General features: G+C 31.5%; 1 protein-coding gene across 1 annotated transcript; it reads left to right on the forward strand.

Moving 5' to 3' along the window:
• Positions 1 to 17,136: 17,136 nt before the first annotated feature.
• Positions 17,137 to 23,586, forward strand: LOC123908051 (branched-chain amino acid aminotransferase 2, chloroplastic-like). Its single transcript, XM_045958555.1, has 9 exons — positions 17,137 to 17,514; positions 17,594 to 17,845; positions 18,410 to 18,586; positions 18,671 to 18,802; positions 20,274 to 20,372; positions 20,868 to 20,984; positions 22,159 to 22,254; positions 22,860 to 22,972; positions 23,077 to 23,586. The coding sequence occupies exons 1-9, from the start codon at positions 17,218 to 17,220 to the stop codon at positions 23,189 to 23,191; spliced, it is 1,398 nt and encodes a 465-aa protein (XP_045814511.1). The 5' UTR covers positions 17,137 to 17,217; the 3' UTR covers positions 23,192 to 23,586.
• Positions 23,587 to 23,747: the final 161 nt, after the last annotated feature.

A 23,747-nucleotide genomic window follows, 5' to 3' on the forward strand; every position in this document is an offset into this window, starting at 1 on the left:
CCAAACAGAATAATTTTTACATTTGCTTCTTTAATATAAGCTTTATTATTCTCCTAGTATCCATTTTCCTCAACAAAAAAAAAAAAAAAAACCATCTAGCTATATGCATTAACTTGGGTCATAAAATATCTATCTATATCTATATGCATTAACTCATCCAAACATTGCTTCATAAGTTATTTCCGAAAATAAATATAGCAATAAAAAAAATCAAAAGCATGATTAGAAATAGGTGTATACATAAATGTAAACATGTGTGTTTGTGACAAAGTTATGTAACAAACCCACATGCCCTGTCTCCCACTCCATACATGTCTGATTGAACTAGCTAGTTAGAGATGGGTGTCATGTCACTTTGCTTACCAATATATTGCATTACTTTTCTAATGAATAATGTGGAAATTGAGGGATGGTGTTATTATTATTGGACATTTTAATTTCTTCTAGCTTATTATGAAGATGTGTAGGATTAGAAAGTGATGTGCACTGTTTGTTTGTTTTCAATAGGAAATATGATTAAAGAAAGTAGGTGCAACACACAATTGGAGTTTCAATGAGTTATAATGGTGCCAGAATATGATTTATCAACAAGAATTCGGATCTTTGCTTAACTAGAAAGTTGATGTGGAGTGTTTGGGACCTACGTAATTTTGTATTAGTACTATATCTCTATAAGAAGTTCAAATAATGCATTGCATGTCGGCTATGTTAAGCCAAAGTTAGGTATGTCACTCATACTTAATGATAAACCTAAAATAATTTATCAGCAACAAATAATTATATACAAGAGGACATCAAGATATCATTGTGGCTTAAATCTTTTGAATCCATTGTGCAATTAAGAGATTTTTTATGAAAGTATCTAACTGAATTTATTGAAAGATTAATTTGTTTTTTTTTTGTTTTTTCTCTATGGTGGAGACACTTAACATGAATATGATAAAAATTGTAGAAATAGTTTAAATAAAGTATAGTATAATATTAATTAATGTTTGCTTCTATAGTAAGATATCATATATCATCATTAATATAAAATACTTTATATTTTACTTTTAAGAAAAAAATAATTTTACATTGATAGATCACATAAATTAAACTCTAACTCAAAATAGTTTTCTTAAGAATGTGGTTGATCTTCTAAAATATAATGAACTGGATGGGACAACTCCAGTTATATTGTGTAATTGTCTTTGATCGTAAAATTATTTTAACGACTGAGCAAATTAGGAGGCAAAGGGACAAAATACAAACATAAAAATTGTTCAATCATAAAAGTTTGTCATGTTCTATTCTACTATGTATTGTGGTGTTCTATCGAATACTTATTTTTCAATAAATCAAATACAACCTAAAATAAAACATTAAAAATGATATAATACTTGAGTTGCTTCAATTCTCAACCACTTGGTGTCCCAACTTATACGTACGTGTACGTTTATGAATTATTTGTCCCATTTGATAAAACAAATTGTTTGTTAATGAATTTAACTAGCAGGACACCCGTGCGTCCGCACGGGTGTCGCGGCGTTGTCGCTCCTCACTTGGTAAGATGAAAGGATATAATATTTGGTAAAAAAAATAGAAAAAGAACAATGGTAAAACCATCACAAAAAAACTTTAGGTCTCCGTATTAATTTTGGAATATAAATATAGATAATGTAGAAATTATGAAGAAAAAAAATAGGCTGTCTTATTAATATATTAGTAAAAACATAGGTGTTGAAAAATCACAAAAAAAACTTATGTCCATGTATTAATATATGAGTATAAATATAGTCCCGTAAAAATTATTAAAAAATAGGCAATCATATTAAAATGTTAGTGAAAATATAGGATAGGTCTCGCAACAGTCATCAAAATAATTAGGTCATCGTATTAAATATGAGTATAACCAGAAAAATTGTAAAAAAAAATAGACAACGTAATTTTTATTTTATTTTTGTTTCAAACAACTTAATTAATATATAATTAAAAGTATAAGTCCCGTAGAAACCACACAAACAAAAAAGTTTCCATATTAATATATGAGTTTAAATATAGGTCCCGCAGATGTTATAAAAGAATGGGCAAACTTATTAATATGAGTAAAACACATAGGTCCCCATGTACCAAAAAAAAAAACACATAGGTCCCCAGAAATCACACAAAAGATTAGGATCTCGTATTAATATATAATTATAAATATAGGTCTAAAAAATAGTAAAAAATTGAAAACTTCACTTAATAACATAAAATAGTAATTTATTGGGAAGTAGATTAAAAGATTAAAAAAATAGAAAGATATAATATTTGGTAAAAAAAATAGAAAAAGAACAATGGTAAAACTATCACAAAAAAACCTTATGTCTCCGTATTAATATTTGAATATAAATGATAATGTAGAAATTATGGAAAAATAGGTTACCTCATTAATATATTAGTAAAAACATAGGCCTTGTAAAAACCACCAAAAAATTAGGTCCCTGTATTAAATATATGAGTATAAATATATCCTTTTAAAATTATTAAAAAATAGGTAACCTTGTTAATATGTTAGTGAAAATATAGGTCTCACAAAAATCATCAAAATAATTAGGTCACCGTATTAAATATCAGTATAATCCGTAAAATTGTAAAACAAAATAGGCAACTTAATTAATATATAAATAAAAGTATAAGCTCCGTAGAAATCACAAAAAAAAAGTTTCTATATTACTATATGAGTATTTTATAGGTTCCGTATATGTTATAAAAGAACGGACAAACGTATTAATCGTATTAATGAGTAAAAAACATAGGTCCCGCATAAACCACGCAGAAGATCAGGTTATCGTATATTAATATATGAGTATAAATATAAGTTCACAAAAAATAGTTAAAAAATGTAAATTTTATTAATAAGAGTAAAAACATAGGCCCTGCGTACGTGTATGATATAAACTGTTGTTGTTTTGTTTGGCACACCTTGTGCCAATCAGGACTCATTATTAATAATAAAATTCATTTTAGTTTGTTCAAAAAAAAAACACAAGCACCGCAGAAATCACACAAAAGATTATATCTTCTGTTAATGCATGAGTATAAATATATGTCAAGAATGAGCAACCTTATTAATATATTAATAAAAAAAAATATATGGCTCGTAAAAATGAACAAAATAATTAGGTCCTTGTATTAATATTTGATCTAGTATAACCCGTAAAATTATAAAAAAATAAACAACTTTATTAATATATGATTAAAATTATAAGTCTCGTACAAATAAAAAAAAAGGTTATCTTATTAATTGATGAGTATAAATATATATAATCCTACATAAATTATTAAAGAACATGAAATCTTATTAATAAGAGGAAAAACATATGCCACTTTTTGCTTTTTCATAGCCGCCCCACAACAACAACATAGTAAACCCTACTTTTTGCTTTTTATTCTTGTTCATCTTTCAAAGAGGGGTGATTTTGGATCAATTTTGATCTAAAATCACCCCTTTTTGATTGTTTTATATTTTTTTTATTTAAAGGCTTTAATGCAGTTTTTGTCCCCCTATTTTCAATTTCTTGAAGTTTTGATCCCTCTATTTTAAAAACCAACTTTTTGGTCCCCCTATTTTAATTTTTCTTGAGTTTTGATCCCCACTCCATTTTAGGGTCAATTTTGATGACATGTCAAGGTCATTAATGACATGACATTGCACACTTGGCAAAAACATTATTTATGTCATCAATTTGGTATTTATCTTGTTTTCTGGATTAATGTTTGTTCTTCATTTATTTTCTGTAACTCAATATTAAAAATATGATCTTCCACTCTTTGGGTTTTCTGGTTTGTTGTTGTGGATGAAACTTATTTTGAAGGAAGGGTTAATAGTAATGGAGTGAATGATGGTGTTGATATAAACATATGACGAAGGATGGCGATGGCGTTGAAGATATGATTAAAGAGAGGGATAAAAATTATCAATCACTAATTAATATATTTAACTTTTTTTTATAGATTCTTTTAATTTTCTTAATATTTAAAATATATTTATTGAAATGGAAGAAAAAGTTTAATGACATGAATATTGTTTTGGCCAAGTATGTCATGTCATTAATAATCTTGACATGTTATCAAAATTGACCATAAAATGGAGTGGGGGACCAAAACTCAAGAAAAATTAAAATAGTGGGACTAAAAAGTTAGTTTTTAAAATAGGGGATCAAAACTTCAAAAAATTGAAAATAGGGGGACCAAAACTCCATTTAAGCCTTATTTAAATAAGTGATTTTTCACACATTCTTATGTTTCATTTGAGTTTTCTTTTGTTGTTCTTGTCTGATGTTGTTTTAATCCCGTCTTAGTGCAGAGTTTTTTGTCTTGAGTTCGCGTCTTGGTACGGTGTCCGGTTAATTCCGTTGTAGTACAATGTTTGTTTTGTTCAGATTTGCAGATTTGCTCCGATTCAGATTCAGTGCAGATTCACACGTACTCTACTTACTTGAATAAATGAATATTGTTTCTTGTTAGTCTAAAAAAAAAGAAAAACATAGGTCCCGTAGAATTCACACGAAAGATTATGTCCCCATATTAATATATGACTATAACTCGTAAAATTATAAAAAAATAAAATAAACAACTTTACTAATATATGAGTAAAAATATAAGACCCGTAGATATATCCATAAAAATTAGGTTCCCGTATTAATTTGAATATAACCCGTAAAATTATTTAAAAAAAATAGGCAACATAATATTTTAGTCCTTTTTTTTCCCCAATAATTTTCTTCCGCATAGAAAAATCTCATAAGAACGAAAGTCATATCTTTCTTATTATATCTTTCTTGTGTGATTTGTTTATGGTTTTGTTTCTCTGACTCTTTGTAAACTTTTGTAGTTTACCTCGGTACGTCTTGTGTTGGGGAGGTTTTCTATGTTACTATATCTCATTTTGGTTTGTTAAAAAAAATATTAGTCCTTATATCAAAAACAAAAAATCTTTAAAAAAAAAAAATTTCTAAAAAATGTCATTTATTTTTCAACTATTTTCAACTTTGTATTTAATTTTTACTGTTTTTTTTAAGCTAAATGTACCATTCACGCGCAACTGTAGAGAATAATTCTCTTGAGGTAACTGACAATTTTTATTGTTTTTGTCTCACCATTTTTTTACGGGAGTTTTTCAGTTTTTCTCCCACCATATTCTTGTATTAAATTAATTAAATTTATTGAGTTGAACTACAAATTGAAAATTAACTTAATTAAATATTGGATTGAAGTCCATAAATAGTGAATCTAAAATAACGAAACATAAACAATAAATGATAAAATTACACTAAAGAAATGGTTGGACTCAAATAAAATATCATAAATAAATGGAAACAACACCATGTACCTCTATATTGTAAAAAAAAAAACCATACATTTGTTGTCTTATTTGGTATAATGCACTTATGACGTTGAAATAAAGAATTTCATTGAATCTCTCATTTTATTTGTACATGAATTTTACTCTCTTATTATAAAAATAAATACTCTCTTATATTGGTTCCAAAAATATAACAAATTAATTCATATGACTTAGTGGTAAATCTAATAAGAAGTGTAACTAAAAGGTTAAGGGTTCGATTCCTACTAAGAAATTTTTTAGCATTTTTCTACTAACTTTTTTTAATAAAGACACAAAATAACCCTGAATTGATTATGTGTCAAAAAATGAAAAGGGGCAAATTAGGAATTTCATATGTACCTTATTTTCTTATATAGTAGAAGTTATTTTTTTTAAAAAAATTAAATGGATTTAATTTATATGAATTATTAGTGTAATTGATTTTACACTTGCATTCAAAAAACACATCGTAGATATTTGTAAATTATTAGTCATAAAATACAGCGGTTCTTTTTGGTCTCTTTTTTAGTAGAAAGAGATGAATTTTCGTGATGAAATTCAACACTAAAAAATCAACCGACTAAATATATAGTTACTAGAGAGTCACACAAAGAGCTAATTAAATGAAATTAGCTCAAATTTTAAGCTGCTGAATGTAAAACCGGAATCGAATAATTCGTTTTTATGGAGGCACAAAAAAAGTGATCGAGTTACTAGTAATTGAATGAGCAGTATGTTAGATGGGAATAAGGCCACGCATCTCTGGATTTAAGTTCAACGGGATGCATCATCATGGGTACACTAAAAGTGGGCAGGTACGTACAAATGATTATTTTGAAAATAAGAATGCAACTTGTTTATCTTTTAGAACCTGAATCTAATTCCAATCTCATCTTTATATTCTTAATAACAAGGTCAAAAAGTAGACATATTAAACACCTTTATTATTATTATTTTTATGCCAGAAACAACACCTTAATTTCAAACCACGTACAATTATTCGCTCTATCTCTTAATAATTGATGGTATTTACATAATAAAAAATTGTTTAACAAAATGTCAATTAACTCTGTAGTTTTAGACTTTAGTTGATTCTGTTTGTAACAATGTTATGTACATCACTTTTAAACTATTATTTATTTTACTTTTTATCTATGATAATGAATTATACCATTAGTAAATAAGAGTAACTTATTAAAATCATAATTCTTGTTTCCATTTCCTTTATCACATTTTGTTAATATGTGTAAAATAATACAATAATTATTTCATCTATGTTGTTTGAGCGAATTTTGGCTTTCATTCCTATAATTTGTGTTAATTTTGATTTTCATCCCTATAATTTGTAAAGTCGGCATCCTATGGATACATGGCGGTGGTCCAGTCAATATTCTTGCCACATCACCATTTTTGTGGGATAGGATCATGTTAAGAACTAAAACCAAAATAATTTAAAATTGTAGGGTAAAAATGGAAGGATTTTTGTTTACAAAGACTAAAACTCAAATTTCTTTAATTTTACAGGAATAAAAATACATTTTACCCATTGAATTTATTTCTTACCTCATGGATGAGTGTTTATGACGTCAGATATATGTTTCCATCGATTAGTATTTATTTGATTTTCACAATGTTTTAAAGAAGAGTCGACAGTCTATATACCCGGCTTCATTTGAATGGAATTTTTTGCTTAATAAAATAATCTCCATAGATTAAAGGTATTAAAAAGGCCATAAATCAAAATTTGTTAATGATTGAACGAGTAAGATAGTCAGTCACGTAGCAAATAATTTAGAACAAGATTATGTGGAGCTTTTGTCAGCAAGTGGATGAATACTAAAAAGAAAAGTAGAAGGGTATAACCGTTGCTTTTGTTTTCATTTGGGACCCAACCCCAGGTAGATAGAATTTGACTTTGAAATAGTGAAGAAATTATTAAAATTTTAAGAATAAAATTGAAATGGTTTCATACATATATATATATGGACGTGTGAGCATGAGATTGATATATTAATTTTATATTACATAAAGGAGTATATAGTATATATCAGGTATATATTATTCTACAGACAAAATAATGGGATGATTGGGTATAATCACAATATTCATATGATAGACTAATTATATGACTAAATACATCCGTAGTGTTGGCATTAATCAAATCACTAATTTAAGCAACCTGATTCCACACACACACACACAACAAAATGACATAAAACCAAACAAACAGGTGGTGGTTCTCATGTCATCTCCACTCTTAATTATCACTAAATAATATATGTTTGAAAATATATACCGTTATATTATGTGTATGTGTAAGTTTTTTTTGTTTTGTGTTAACCCTCCAAGTTGTCAATTATTTCCATCAAGAATTGAACTCGAATTGTTTGATTAATTTTATTTAGGAGGAACTCATTAATCATTTGAGTTTATTATCTTAATTTGTGTAAGTTTTATTTCAGTAAAATAATTTTGTGATTATTTTTTATAGATCTTAAGAAGAGCATGTTATTTTTGTGTTTATTAAAATTATGAAAGGGTTTATGTTGATCTCTTTCATTAAAAATGTTTTTCTTCAGAAAATAATCTGAATATTTTTTCGCTTTAATATACAAATTATTTTTTATAAAAAACTTAGACACTAACTAACGTAGCTAAAACAAATAGTCCTAATTTGTAACAAATATCAGTGTAAAATTATAAGAGTATATATAATTAATAATTAGCGGACCATCTTAAAAATTGAAAATTGAGTCTAACTCAATCATATTCATATCTGATATGAGACTTCTGAAGACACTCCCTCACATCTAGTACTATAGGCTTGATGCGTGGACATAATGTCCAAATAACAGGTGGCTCAACAGACCTTTAAAATAATTTAATACTATCATCTTAAAAATTAGGATTTGAGTCTAATCCAACTAACTTATAAATTGAAAATTGCATCTTATAAACTTTATTCAGAACAATTCACATCCGATCGATGTGAGAATTCTTAATATATTTTTACACCGAGTGACCATAAAGTTAACTATGACCATTCAAAATATTTATCGTTCTTCTATTAATTAATGTGTTACAACTCGTTGAATCTTACACACAGCACACAAACAGTGTCTAAATCTGTTGAAACGCATGAAAATTTAAATGCAGACAATGTAGAGAGATTCTATAAATGAAACCTAATTTAAACTGTGACCATAAAAACAAGTGGCGTGTAAAGATGGAGGGCACGAGGAAGGGATGATGGTATGTATGAAGAGTCCTAAACACATGGGACCACCAATGATTTGGTATGATGGGTATTTGATTCCGTGGGGAGGTAGATGATTATGGAACGTAGAATTTGGGATCAAGTGATGAGAATTTGTCTTTGAAAGATAAGGTTTTGTTGATCATGTTTTTGTTTTGTTTGTTCCTCACTTTAAGGTCAGCCGACCATGTTGCTTTCTTGCTCTTTCATCCATTCTTTAATTTCGTTTTTTCTTATTTTTTACCTCTAATTAAGTGTGTACTTATATTAATATATATTAAGAAAGTTGTTTAATTTTTTTAATCTTTTCCTTCTTTGAATGTTGTATGTCACAGCTTATCGTTCGTACCAAATGTCTTATTCAAGGAAACATTGTCCATGCCTAACTCAGTCGGCAGGCTGTACTACAAGGCTCCACTTACAATATTAATATATGTTAGCCCACAAAAAAAATATTTCAATTTAATTTAAATGCACTAATATAAAGTTGAATAAATATTAAGATATATGTATGCGGGTTGGTTCGATTTTGAAAAATCAATCCAAAATTCGATCCAGCAGTTTTCACAAAAGAAAATCCAAACAATTTAAAATATTCAATTTTTTACATGTTTACGTTTTTTTTAACAGGTTTACTAATTTTATTTGGATCGATTTGAATTTAAACACCCATAATCTCTGACATACCGGTGTTCAGATGAGATTTTGCACTTCCATAGCAAAAAAAAAAAAGCAAATAAAGAAACAATCCGATAAAATTACACAACAAACATTGTAAAAAAATAGAATATTTAAAGAAAAAATATATAGATGAGAGATAAAATTTACTCCATTTTGACTAAATACACCATTCATTTATCTTGCTTTAACCATATTTTTTTAATAATATATAGATGTAAATATTAGCATGTAAAATCTTGTTTGATTTGTTTTGATGAGTATATCAAATTTTTATAATTTTTACTAATAGAAAATTAAAGATATTAATGATTAAAATTGTACATTACCATACGTGCGGTGGTCAAATAGGTCTCATATTTTGGGTTGGAAGGAGTAACTTTTAGATTAAAAATTAACTACCAAAGAATTAGTTGGTAATTGAATTAAAATAAAACTAAAAGCTTTAAATGGAGCAACCAAATGATTTATTTGTTGTCAATTGAGTTGAATTGGAATTATAAAAAAGGAGTGTAACAGTATCTTTAAATGAGGTTTTTTGGTTTTTTTTTAATGTTATGTTATTATGCAAAAGTGGAAACCGAAGGGTTGGAGCCTTTGAGGTATTACAAAGTGTTAGACAGGATAATTGAAAGATTTGGGCGCCTAAATATGTTGCTTATTGTATTTTGTTTTAATATATTAAGGATAAGGATTGTTACAATTAATTTATTAATTAGTAGTATTTCGTGACATAATTTTTTAATATGTTGAAAACTCTCATGCATGCAGACAATAGAAATGAGCCAAGGAATATATTATTTCATAATGTGTGAACTTTAATTTGTTTAATGGATGTGCTAGTTTTAACTGCATGTGTTGGAACATGATGTGAAATTGAAGAAAGAAACTTGGTAGAGTATAAACACAAGCTATGAACTAATGGAGTGTGAATTTGAAAAAAGGAGTTTTAAGTCCCACATTGGACGGAACACAACACTTAGTAGTGTTTATATATTGAAAAATTGCACCTTGGGGTGTGCCTCAAGGGATACCCAGTTTTGTAAACGGGTGACCACGCACTCCTTGTCAAATATCACACACACGCGCGCCGCTGCCGTCCGGCTGGCTCGGGCCGGGCTTGGGTCTTGGTGATATATTAATTTTTTTAAGAAAAAGAAAAATTTATTTTTTCTTTAAGTGCGTGAGCTTTTAATTTTCGCAAATGTTAATTGTGCGTGAGACCAAGTCATCGATGCTGTGTCAGCGCATATCCGTTGCTCAGTCAAAAGTTAAAAATTCGTTCCTACAAATCTGGTCACGTTTTGATCAAATTTGAAATTCAACTTATTCCTAAAATTTAGAAAATCAGTTCCCCACTATCTCAATTTCGGTATTATAAATAGCAGCCTTGTTCATTGTTATTATTCAGTTTATACAAGTCTCTGATAATAATTTTTCTTTCTTCTCTCTGCTTGCTTTCTTTCACGCAAAATTTCTTTCTTTCTTTGTTGGTTCATCGAGTGGCTTTGCAGCCATAGAGAATTGATACTCTTGTATCAATTATTGAATTGATTCATCGAATCAATAGAGAATGGTGTATCTCTGCCCGAATTCTACAGTGCAGTAGCAATTCAGTATTAAAAGTGTGAAAGCTGTTTTATCCTGGAGACTTCAAGGTTGATAGTCTACTCTGCACAATTTTGAGTAGTACCGTGAAACGTCTTAAAGAAAGCGTATTCACCCGAGACTCAGCTGATAATATTTTTAGAGTAGTTGCTTTTTTCAAAAAAAATTCAAAATAAAAAACAACAGCATGTCATTAACTTGTTATACATAATCTTCACAAACATAATGCTACTAAATCATTAGACTAAAAGTAATTACAAAGTTATACTAATCTGGGACTAACTATAATAGTGAGCAAAACAGACCTCCACCGCCAACAACGACGGGCAACACAGCCGGAATCACACCATTTTGCACAGCAGCACCATTTTTGACTGCTGCGGCAGCACCATTCAAAGATATACATAATATTCACAAATATAATGCTACTAAATCATTAGACTAAGAGTAATTACAAAGTTATACTAATATGGGACTAACTATAATAGTGAGCAAAACAGACCTCCACCGCCAACAACGACGGGCAACACAGCCGGAATCACGTCATTTTGCACAGCAGCACCATTTTCGACAGCTGCTGCAGCACCATTCAAAGTTATACATAATCTTCACAAACATAATGCTACTAAATCATTAGACTAAAAGTAATTACAAAGTTATACTAATCTGAGACTAACTATAATAGTGAGCAAAACAGACCTCCACCGCCAACAACGACGGGCAACACAGCCGGAATCACGCCATTTTGCAAAGCAGCACCATTTTCGACAGCTGCGGCAGCACCATTCAAAGTTATACATAATCTTCATAAACATAATGCTACTAAATCATTAGACTAAAAGTAATTACAAAGTTATACTAATCTGGGACTAACTATAATAGTGAGCAAAACAGACCTCCACCGCCTACAACGACGGGCAACACAGCCGGAATCACGCCATTTTGCACAGCAGCACCATTTTCGACAGCTGCGGCAGCACCATTCAAAGTTATACATAATCTTCACAAACATAATGCTACTAAATCATTAGACTAAAAGTAATTACAAAGTTATACTAATCTGGGACTAATTAAATAGTGAGCAAAACAGACCTCCACCGCCAACAACGACGAGCAACACAGCCAGAATCACGCCATTTTGCACAGCAGCACCATTTTCGACAACTGCGGCAGCACCATTCAAAGTTATACATAATCTTCACAAACATAATGCTACTAAATCATTAGACTAAAAGTAATTACAAAGTTATACTAATATGGGAATAACTATAATAGTGAGCAAAACAGACCTCCACCGCCAACAACGACGGGCAACACAGCCGAAATCACGCCATTTTGCACAGCAGCACCATTTTCGACAGCTACGGCAGCACCATTCAAAGTTATACATAATCTTCACAAACATAATGCTACTAAATCATTAGACTAAAAGTAATTACAAAGTTATACTAATCTGGGACTAACTATAATAGTGAGCAAAACAGACCTCCACCGCCAACAACGACAGGCAACACTGCCGAAATCACGCCATTTTGCACAGCAGCACCATTTTCGACAGCTGCGGCAGCACCATTTTCGACAGCTGCGGCAGCACCATTCAAAGTTATACATAATTTTCACAAACATAATGCTACTAAATCATTAGACTAAAAGTAATTACAAAGTTATACTAATCTGTGACTAACTATAATAGTGAGCAAAACAGACCTCCACCGCTAACAACGACGGGCAACACAGCCGGAATCACGCCATTTTGCACAGCAGCACCATTTTCGACAGCTGCGGTAGCACCATTCAAAGTTATACATAATCTCCACAAACATAATGCTACTAAATCATTAGACTAAAAGTAATTACAAAGTTATACTAATATGGGACTAACTATAATAGTGAGCAAAACAGACCTCCACCGCCAACAACGACGGGCAACACAGCCGGAATCACGCTATTTTGCACAACAGCACCATTTTTGACAGCTGCGGCAGCACCATTCAAAGTTATACATAATCTTCACAAACATAATGCTACTAAATCATTAGACTAAAAGTAATTACAAAGTTATACTAATCTGGGACTAACTATAATAGTGAGCAACACAGATCTCCACCGCCAACAACTACGGGCAACACTGCCGGAATCACGCCATTTTGCACAGCAGCACCATTTTCGACAGCTGCGACAGCACCATTCAAAGTTATACATAATCTTCACAAACATAATGGTACTAAATCATTAGACTAAAAGTAATTACAAAGTTATACTAATCTGGGACTAACTATAATAGTGAGCAAAACAGACCTCCACCGCCAACAACGACGGGCAACACAGCCGGAATCACGCCATTTTGCACAGCAGCACAATTTTCGACAGCTGCAGCAGCACCATCCAAAATCATTTTTAACAATGCCATTTATTGTTGGGTCTTTGGGTATTAAACAATCAAAATAAAGGGGTCTTTGGGTATTAAACAATCAAAATAAAATAATGAGAATTTTTTTCGGTTAGGTTGAGGGAAAATGAAATCCGGAAGAAAGAAGAAAGCAAGAACTTGGATAATATAAGAATGAGGATTATGAGAACTTTGGGAGAGGAAGAGAAACGGCGGCAGACTAGGAACTGTTGTTGTATAGAGATAGTTTAAATAAATAGTTACTTTACTCTTTTAATATGATCTCTTAGATTGTTTGTTGCCACATGTTATCCATCCAATGGTTGGACTGGACTAAATGGAGGTAGGCTTAAATAGAGCATAGTAGTACATGAACTAACTCCATCAATAAAGGTGTTGGGTCGGAACAATGGAAGGGTAAATATGGAACAAAGTAAAAAAAATTACTCTCAGATGTCATTTTATTCTAACTTCCTATATGCCAACAAAATTTAACCAGCAGTACAGAAGAAACGGATAATGGTAAATATTTTTATCCTATAATAAGTATCTCTCTCATAAGCGTAATTTTATTTTTAAAATGACAAAAGTAGTCATCAATAAAGGTGTTGGGCCCACATAATTTTAGAGGAACAATGCATCCTATTCCTATCTCTCGTTCCAAAATCACTCGGTCGGTGCCTCAATGTGAGTGACTTCAAGTCACACATAAAAATCCCTTGCGATTGGGCCCAAAATTGGGCTTAGAAAATAAATCTGCTATTTACACCATATATATGACATAAAAACCTACCTACCATGAGAAGAAGAAAAAGGCCCGCTAAATAAAACTGGGCCGCCACGAAAAATATGTACCATAAAAAAATAGTTATGGATGGATCTAAACAAAAAATTCTGAAACTTATTTGTAAAATCATAGATTTACCTGAAAATTCTTCTCTCTCATAGGATTTAGTTACCTCGAAGAAATTCTTCTTATTCCCCGGAGAAAGCTCTTTCTTATCAAGATTGATGAGATTCAATCACAGAAACCGCATCTTGCCATCTGATTCTTTACCCAAGTTTGGGCTATCTATAGATGCACACAATCTCACATACATAACAAAATTACTTGATATAATAAAAAAATAATAGGACTACCCAGAACAAAAAAAGAAATTACATATTTTATTTCTTTCTTTAAGAAATTAAATACCAGGTCATCACATAGAACCATCTCAGTGTGGTGTTTGGTGGATTTTGCATGACGAACTATCCATAAATCCTTCACTCTTACATCAACTCTCCATAGTGATTTGCTATTGTCAATGTCCCTTATTTTCTCAAAAGGCCTTTGTAGGACAATCATTTTGTTCTTCATTTTTTCCTGTTTTTTTTTTCCATGGTCGCAGTTCTAACATGACAACATATAACATCAAATATACACACACAAATAACATGGGTAAACAACTTGAAAATTTTAAACAAATAAACAGCTACAATCATTCAGATCTATCAATAAATGACAACATCATTAAACAAAAAACAAATAAGCAAAAGAAAATAACTTAGATCTTTTCATAAATATACACCAACATGACGAAATAGTTTTTAAAAAAGTTGGTTGGTTTTTTGTAGAGCATGCATGGTTTTAGATTCATCTTTTACGAGAACAACATGGTCTAATATTTTTTTAAAAAAAATTGTGCTTTTTTTTTTATAGAGAATCCATGGTTTTAGATCTAACATTTGAAGACAACTTGGTATAAGTGTAGCTTAAAAAATTACTACTCATTTAAATAGGTTGCATGCATTTAGATCTAAAAGTAATACAACAACAGTTCAAAAAAAAAAATAGAAAAAGCTACACTAACAATGCAAAGAAACCAACTTTTGATGGATAAATATTTACATATTTAACAAAATTTACCTCAAATCCAGTAGATAATATCACCTACATAAACACAAAAGATTTGAACAGTACCGTAATCAGTCAGACAAAAATTTATAAGAACATCAACAACCAAAACGAAAAAAAATGAAATTGGTGTATATTCAAATCTGGGAAGAGAGGAAGAGTGAACAAAGATTGAAGAAGAGGAGGAATGGAAAGAAGAATGAGTGAATATGATGAAATTAGGAGGGAGGGAAAGATAGTGTAAAGATTTGGTTGAAGTAAAAGTGATGTGATGTTGTTAAGTGTTGTTGCTATCGAGGAAGAATATACACTGTTTACAAAAGTTTTTCCCTCTTTTCCAAAGCAACATCACAGTTACATGTGTATAGAATAGAAGAGCAAATGAACAAAATTGGAAGAAGGGTAAAATGGTAAAGTGTTGACACATGACAGCAAGATAAGCCATCAGGGCAGAATTGTCTTTTACACAAAATCTTCTTTTCTAATTTTAGTATTGATTGATATCGTTATAACGAATACGAATTTTATAAAATCTACCGTTGGATTGAAAGTTTGTATCATATAGATTATCCATGTTAAATTTTAAAGAAATTGAAAATCATATGATATGTTATTGAGACCCATCAAAATTAATGGTATTTAATAAAAAATCATAAACTGTTAATCTTAATGGATCTCAATGACATATCATATGGTTTTTGATTTATTTAAAATTTGACATGGATGATCTATATGATACAAACTATCAATCTAATGGTAGATTTTGTAAAATTCGTATTCGTTATAATTATATTAATATTATTAACTTGTGCACCATGTACGATTTGCATCACTTGTGCATGTTAGAATTGTCCTTCATTCATAATGATTTACTAATCTTATAAATTAATGTTGAATGAGTTTAATTTTAGTGGTTAAAAATAAATTGGACTTCAAGTTAATTGTTTGTAATTGGTGTAAAGTAAAGTTTGTCTCGATGAGCTTAACTCAGTTGGTATGAACATCACATATATTATGCAGGAGCCGATGTTTGAATCTCGGACACTCCACTTATCCACCTTTAAGGTGAGATTTCCACCCACTAGGCTACTAGACAAAATAAAAAGTCTTGCTAACGAACGTCTCCGAGACACTCTTTAAGCATTCAATTTAAATAATTTTTTAAACACTACAATTTTCAATTCATTGATTTTACGTATTTTCATAAAAATTCAATAAAGAATTTAAGGTTTTAAAGTGTGTCCGGGGACACTAGTTAACATTTACCTTGTTTATTTTTTTTTATTTTTTTTTTCACTAAGCCTTGTTTAAATTTAAATACACGTTTAAGTTTAGAATTTACCATGGAAGTCGTTCGCTTCCTAGATAGTGAACAAAGATCCATTTTCACTGTGTAAAAGACGAACGTTGTGTTTTCAAGATACATTATAGGGGTGAAACTACTTCCAAATGGTCACTTATTTTCATCCTCGCGATCCAGGAAGCGTGCATCTCCTCGCGGGATAAATAGCGAGAAGGGTATTATAGTAATTTCAGGAGGTGACTGAGTCAATCTAAGGGGTGCGAAAAGTACAAATCTTATCCCATACCCTACAAATTGTACTTTTTACTCTGTAAAACTCAAATGATGTCCAATAATTTTAACAAGAATAACCTATTTTACCCTACACCTCCACTTTCTACCTACAAACGCAAATTTTGAATTTGTGCATTTACACTATTTTTGTGTGCTTGAAAAGCCTAAATTTCTTAAAAAAAAAAACAAAGACAACATTATTTATATTTCAAAAATATTAAATGTATTTTTTATTTTTGGTTTATTTAACTAGTACCCCAAAAACATTAGTTAACATTTTTCATATTTTTTTAATATATATTTTTCAACAAATTAGAATTTGTTTAATAAATAATTGTTTTGTTGACCAGGTTTAATAAATAGGTTAACCAGTCACCCCAGCAACATTAAAAAACAAAATACTATATGATTTAGTTTCAAAAATAAATATTAGAAAAACCTTTAAAAACCCAATCGGGCCACCGGCATGGTCGAGATTCAGCAACCCTTGATAGATCTGACGGGTCAAAACGAGGAAGGTTACCCTAACTTTCCCGCAATAAAGTTAGAGAATCTCTTTCATTTTCTTAGTTCGTACAAAGAAAAGAGAGAGATTCATAGAATAGAATATCATCGTGTCTGTCTGAGAAGGAAGATTGAACGAAAAATGGAAAGCAGCGCCGCACTTACGAGCAGCATTCGACTAACTTCTTCGATCTGCGTCTCTCGTCATTCTTCCCCTTTTCTTTCTCCACCCAAACGTTCTCCCTCCTTTTCCCTCAAGGTATTTTCTTTTTTTCCATTTCCCCTTCTTTCCATTCTTATTCCTTCCTCACGTTTTTTCTCTCTCTCCCTTTTTACAGCTCCAAAACCACTTTCCTTCCAATTCCCAGAATGTTCTCCAAGCTTCTTCTTCTTCCCTCAGACCTTCCGCTACTGTTTCCGCGATTGAGTTGGCAGACATAGATTGGGACAACCTTGGATTTGGTCTTCAACCTACTGATTACATGTATTTCATGAAATGTGATCAAGGTGGAACCTTTACTAAGGGTCAATTAAAGCGTTTTGGGAATATTGAATTGAATCCTTCTGCTGGTGTTTTAAACTATGGACAGGTTCTATTATTATTAGTTGACTTTATGTACTTTTGCTTTTGACCTTAAACAATAGTAGTTTGTTCAAATTCCGCTATGCAACAGTGCCTATAGCTCCATTATAGTTTCTACTTGACAAGAATTTGTGCTAAATAATATATGCCAAACAATAGCTACCGGTTTAAATTCAGTTACACTATAGCGCATTATAGCCTCTATTTAACAACACGAGATCTATATTTGGTTTTGAATTTGTTTTAAAGGAAACTTGTTGGCTTGGATTGAGTAGATATCATATTGTAACTGTAATAGTGTTTGTTTTCTTTTTAATTTAGTTGGGCCGTAACATTTTGAAAAGTCAGATAGATATATGATATATGATGATAGAACATTGTGGCGTTGTTTGATCCTTGTAGGTGACCCTATTTAGTGGGATACGGCTAGGTTGTTGTTGTGACATTTTGACAAGATCGATCTATTTTAATTAGAGTTGAAATCTGATTTGTGTACTTTACATTTGGATTGAGTTTGTTTTGTGTGTTCATTTGGTAAAGAATGTGTTTTTCTGGTTCACAAATATTGTAGGGATTATTTGAGGGTTTGAAAGCGTATCGTAAAGAAGATGGGAATATACTACTCTTTCGCCCGGAAGAAAATGCTTTACGGATGAAGATGGGCGCCGAGCGGATGTGCATGCCATCACCTAGTGTAGAACAGTTTGTGGAAGCTGTGAAAGATACAGTTTTAGCAAACAAACGTTGGGTACTATTGAACTTATCAATTTGGTAGACAAATTTTAGAGTTGTTTTGATTTCTTAAGCTTGATTAGGTGAATTTTTGTTTCAGATCCCCCCTCAGGGTAAAGGTTCCTTGTACATTAGACCTTTGCTAATGGGAAGTGGAGCTGTACTTGGGCTTGCACCTGCTCCAGAATACACTTTTCTAATATATGTTTCACCAGTTGGGAACTACTTCAAGGTAATGCATCTGTATTGCTACATTAGAATATGAAATCTTCATGATGTACTAAGTTTATATATGAATCTTTTTCATTCTTTTCTTTAAAAAATAGCACAATTGGAGGCTAGTTCAAATTTTTAAAAAAGAACACAATGGGTTTTGGGTCAAAAGAGCAAAGGCTGGGTTCGAATCAAAAATTTCAAAACAGAATGAAATCAGAATTTTGGATGGAAGTAGAGCAAACAGAATGCTGGGTCCAAAATATATGTGGAGTTTGTGCTTGGTTGATGCACTTGTTGTGATGGATGGATATTGGGTTTAGGCTGGGTTTATGTTGATGTTTGAACCTGGGTTCATCACAGGATTTGTTTTTTCTCTTATTTAGCTGCATGGGGGCAGGGGTTGTCTCCAGTGAAATTTTCACTGGATTCCCTCATGTGTGCATCTATGCCCTCAATTGCCTTTTTTTGGTTCACCAACTTGTAGAAAAAAAAAAGTGGATGGTCACGATTTCATGGGAGAGAAAATAAATGGGAGAGGATCCATCCCCGCTGCATGGTTTTGTCACGTCAGTTGGGTAATTTAGTTGTAAATACTACTCCCTCTAGTTCTTAATATAAGAAAAAAATTTACTTTTTAAATTCATAGAATGATTGATGTATTTGGTATAAAAAATGGACCAAATACATCAATCATTGTACGAATCTAAAAAGCAAAACTTTTCTCATATCAGGACTAGAGGTAGTATATATTAGATCTTCTTTCAGATTTGTCAACTTGCAGCTGGACTTGTTGTGATTTTGTGTGTTTGACTATGCTCGAGTCCACCCCTATGAAGAAATGAGTTTGTATGCTGTTAACCCAATTGCCTTACCTAGAATTATTAACTTGTACAGTTCCCGTGTCCATTCGCAATTTTGACATTGTTGAATAGCTTAGAGTTAGGGACTTGTAAAGTTTTATAACAACTGGGATGCAGCACTGATAGTGATACTATGATAGTGATGTGAATCCACACAGAATTTGAGAAGACTTTATTTATCATTTATTCAATGATCAAAATCAACTAAATGAAAACATTACACTACATACATATATACCAATGGACTATGACTACCAGCTGTCATAATTGCTCTAACTGATTCTAACAGAATTGAAACTGACTTTAACTGACTTAATAATGTTAAATACCTATTCTCACTCTCACTTATAATAAATGTTAACAGAAATTTAATATTTATATATTTTTTTGTGACTGAATGGCTTGAACTTTCACTTTGATGGAAACCTGTAGAAGCATTTAGGGGTCTATATCTATATTCCATAATTTTTCTTCTTTGTAGACTTACACCTTAGGATTTTCTGTAAGATGTTATCATAATAATAATTGTCTTTAATAACATAACCAATCACACTCATCTCTTTCTAAATCTTGTAAGGTTGTAATGTTATCTTTTCAAAAGTTTATGGAGTATCAATTTAATTACAGGAAGGTTTGGCTCCAATCAATCTGATTGTGGAGAGTGAACTACATCGTGCAACTCCTGGTGGCACTGGAGGTGTGAAGACCATTGGAAACTATGCCGCTGTAAGATAGATTGCATTCCCTTATAATTTTCAATTTGTTTGTCTCTGACATGTGGTTGTAGTTGTTCTCTCTGGCTGCCTTAAATTTAAAACCAACCGATATAAATGCATCTCATTGGACTTGATGAATTAGTCATTTGTTTCTTTAAAAAGGACTAGAGGTAGAAGATTTCAGTATGATTGTCTTCCTCATTTCTTTTTAATTTCAATTAGCACTTTGTTTTCAACTAAATGCCAACAAAATTGCTTTCTTGTACTGACTAAATGAGCATATGCATGGAAATTGATAATTTTCTTGTGCCACATTTTTTTTTCCACTTTTTATGAGTTTTACATTTTTTTATTGACAGAACTGACCTTTATGAGAAAAATTTAAGAGGTGGCTTGAGTTAATCTGTTTGATTTCTTAATTCTCATTTCTTGACACTGACATAGCTCGCCTTTTGTAAGATCCTGAATTTCTCTCACTCTGCCCATGTGTGATTATTCTTCTTAGGTTCTTAAGGCACAGTCTGCAGCTAAAGCTAAAGGTTACTCTGATGTTTTGTACCTTGACTGTGTGCAGAAAAGATATTTGGAGGAGGTTTCTTCCTGCAATATATTTGTTGTTAAGGTATTATATTTAAAGAACCAACTAGCATAAATGTACAATTCATATTTTAGTTTTTGCCATTGTTAATTTACACGACTTTTACACTTGCACACATGATATTACTTTCCACCTTCTCATTTCTCTCGCAATACAAAAAACAATTTACCTGGACGTATAACTGCCGTAATAGTAAAATCATTACCTCACAGTAATCAGTATGGCAGCCTCTTCAGCACCCTTACTACTTTTCTATCGTTTTCCAGAATGAGCTTCATCACTTGATGTTTTGGTACTGTACTTGCAAAATCAGTATGGCAGCCTCTTGGCCCATGGTGCTCCCTTATTTTTTTAATTTTTTTTATAAGCAATCATGGTTCTCCCGTATAGCTTGTACCAGTTGATGCCTCTGCAAATTGTTTATTTTTAACTTATCACCTTCGTGAAATTAGAATTCCACGACTTGTAAGTTGTATAACTCATTTTTGCTACGATGCTAAGAGCATTATTTTGAGTGAGTTTTCCACAGAATTCTACAAACATATTATCTTATTGCTGACCTGGTAGGTTTTATCTTTGGCTCTTTCACACTAATCTGAATAGATTTGTTAATCTTACATCATCATCTGTCCAAATGATGATTGATCATCTGTACAGATGATGATTGAGTTTCTAAATCTTGTATTTGTTAGAAGTCCCACATTGGCTAGAGATATGGCATAGATAGCATTTATAAGTGTAGTGCAAACCTCAATTCTCAAGCTAGCTTTTGTGGTTGAGTATAGGCCTCCCAAATTCTAATATGGTATCGGAGCCTATCCTAGATCCATTTGTTGTTTGTTGTGGAGACCTCCCATATTTGGGCCACCCGTTGTTGATTCCACGTTCCAACTTGTTCAGTCCTGGACGTGAGGGGTGTGTTAGAAGTCCCACATTGGCTAGAGATATGACATAAATAGCCTTTATAAGTGTAGTGCAAACCTCGACTCTCAAGCTAGCTTTTGTGGTTGAGACGTTGAGTATAGGCCTCCCAAATTCTAATAGTATTCTCACATGTTTTCCTTATCCTGTATTCTGGTGTAACTTCATTGTTACTATTGTGTATATAATAACTTCCTTTGCTCCCAATTATTGTTTTGGAATACTATTTCATTAGAGCTTAATGCATTATGCTGTCCTAATTTCCATATGCTTTCAGGGTAACGTTATTTCAACTCCATCTATCAAAGGAACTATCCTGCCTGGCATTACTCGAAAAAGTATAATTGATGTTGCTCGAAGCCAAGGATTCGAGGTACTAGATTTTCAGTCGAGGATGAATATTGTATCTGATATCTGACGTTCTTTACATTGCATTTCTTCCTAACCTATGCTTTTGAAATTAAACTTAAAAAAAGAAGGCAACGAAGAATCTTTTCATAAAATGAAATTTATAATGAAGAATATCAATCTCAATCTTCATATGATTTTGTTCTTTTTCTGTCCAGTCCTTCGTTGAAAATATTGATTTGTTTGATATGATCGCAGTTAACAATTCAACACTTTGCCAATATGATGTGTATGAACAAATTTGTCATGTAAAATAGCTTCTCAAACTTCCGAAGTTAGATTGCTCTTTGTTCAAGTATTTTTCACCTCTATGTCTTAGTCTCTGTTTATTTGGTTCACAATTAATCAATGATTGTTACTTTTCTTCAATTTCATTTTTATTAACAACAATCTTGCTATTCAGTCCAAAAAAAATAAAAATAATCTTGCTATGCATTTTCCCAGAAAACACTAACGAGACGGGGCTTACATTTTTGTATTCATATACAGTAAACTTTGCTTCATGTTTCTATTGGTTTTAGGACAAAGTACACAAACATGTTCACATGTTCATCTAATGTGTGTGTACAGGTTGAGGAGCGATTAGTGTCGGTGGACGAATTGGTAGAGGCCGACGAGGTCTTCTGCACAGGAACAGCTGTGGTTGTATCACCTGTTGGCAGTGTTACTTATCATGGCAAGAAGTAAGTCATAGTAATTTCAGAAGACAATCTGTACTTGGTGCATTAGCAAAGGACAAGGTTATTTTGAATTAATGGTTGACATTTACTTTTCAATGTTTCTGTAGGGTATCTTATGGAGATGGTATCGGAGCGGTTTCACAGCAACTTTATACCGTCCTTACTAGACTACAGATGGGTCTTGCAGAGGATAACATGAATTGGACTGTTGAGCTGAGATAAGAACATTGAGAATAGCCTGCCTGCACTGCATCTTTTTCTGAAATCATTTTCTTAAATTTTGCTTTTATATTTGATGAGGTTCTGTAGATATACTTTTGTGTGTATTGCTATTTATTTAGTGAACTATAGCAAGCAGCACGTAAAAAAATAATTCTGCATGTTTATTTTCTTGCCAGCTGGGGCAGTCATTATCGGCAGGTTAGTTAACCTATTTTGCTTGAAAATTAGACATTCTAGAAGCTGTAATTGTGTACCCTAGATATTAGTTGATGTTTTTGTTGTTTTGACTATTTTTTTATGGGAAGTAGAGGGGTAAAAAATGACCACACCAAAAGCTTGCTCTACTTACGTGCCTAATGTTTGCGAAATAAAATCAGTTAGTCGAGTGGCTGCAATGGTGTTGGATTTGAATTACAATTATGTGAAGGAACAATGCATTGTGGAGTATGACTTTTTCGCTTTTAGTTAGCTTCTGATATTTGAAGAGATTCATGTGATATTACAAAGAACATTATGGCATACATTGACAATGAGTAACTCGAAACATTTGAACATT

This window comes from Trifolium pratense, linkage group LG2 (assembly GCF_020283565.1).
Source record: "Trifolium pratense cultivar HEN17-A07 linkage group LG2, ARS_RC_1.1, whole genome shotgun sequence".
NCBI classification, from domain to species: Eukaryota; Viridiplantae; Streptophyta; class Magnoliopsida; order Fabales; family Fabaceae; genus Trifolium; species Trifolium pratense.

Bases quoted from the DNA above. Each gene is read 5' to 3' on its own strand.
- LOC123908051 (XM_045958555.1), top strand. From the start codon at position 17,218: ATGGTCGAGATTCAGCAACCCTTGATAGATCTGACGGGTCAAAACGAG. The intron at 22,255-22,859 runs GTACTAGATTTT...GTGTGTGTACAG, and splicing joins CTCGAAGCCAAGGATTCGAG to GTTGAGGAGCGATTAGTGTC. The intron at 22,973-23,076 runs GTAAGTCATAGT...ATGTTTCTGTAG, and splicing joins GTTACTTATCATGGCAAGAA to GGTATCTTATGGAGATGGTA.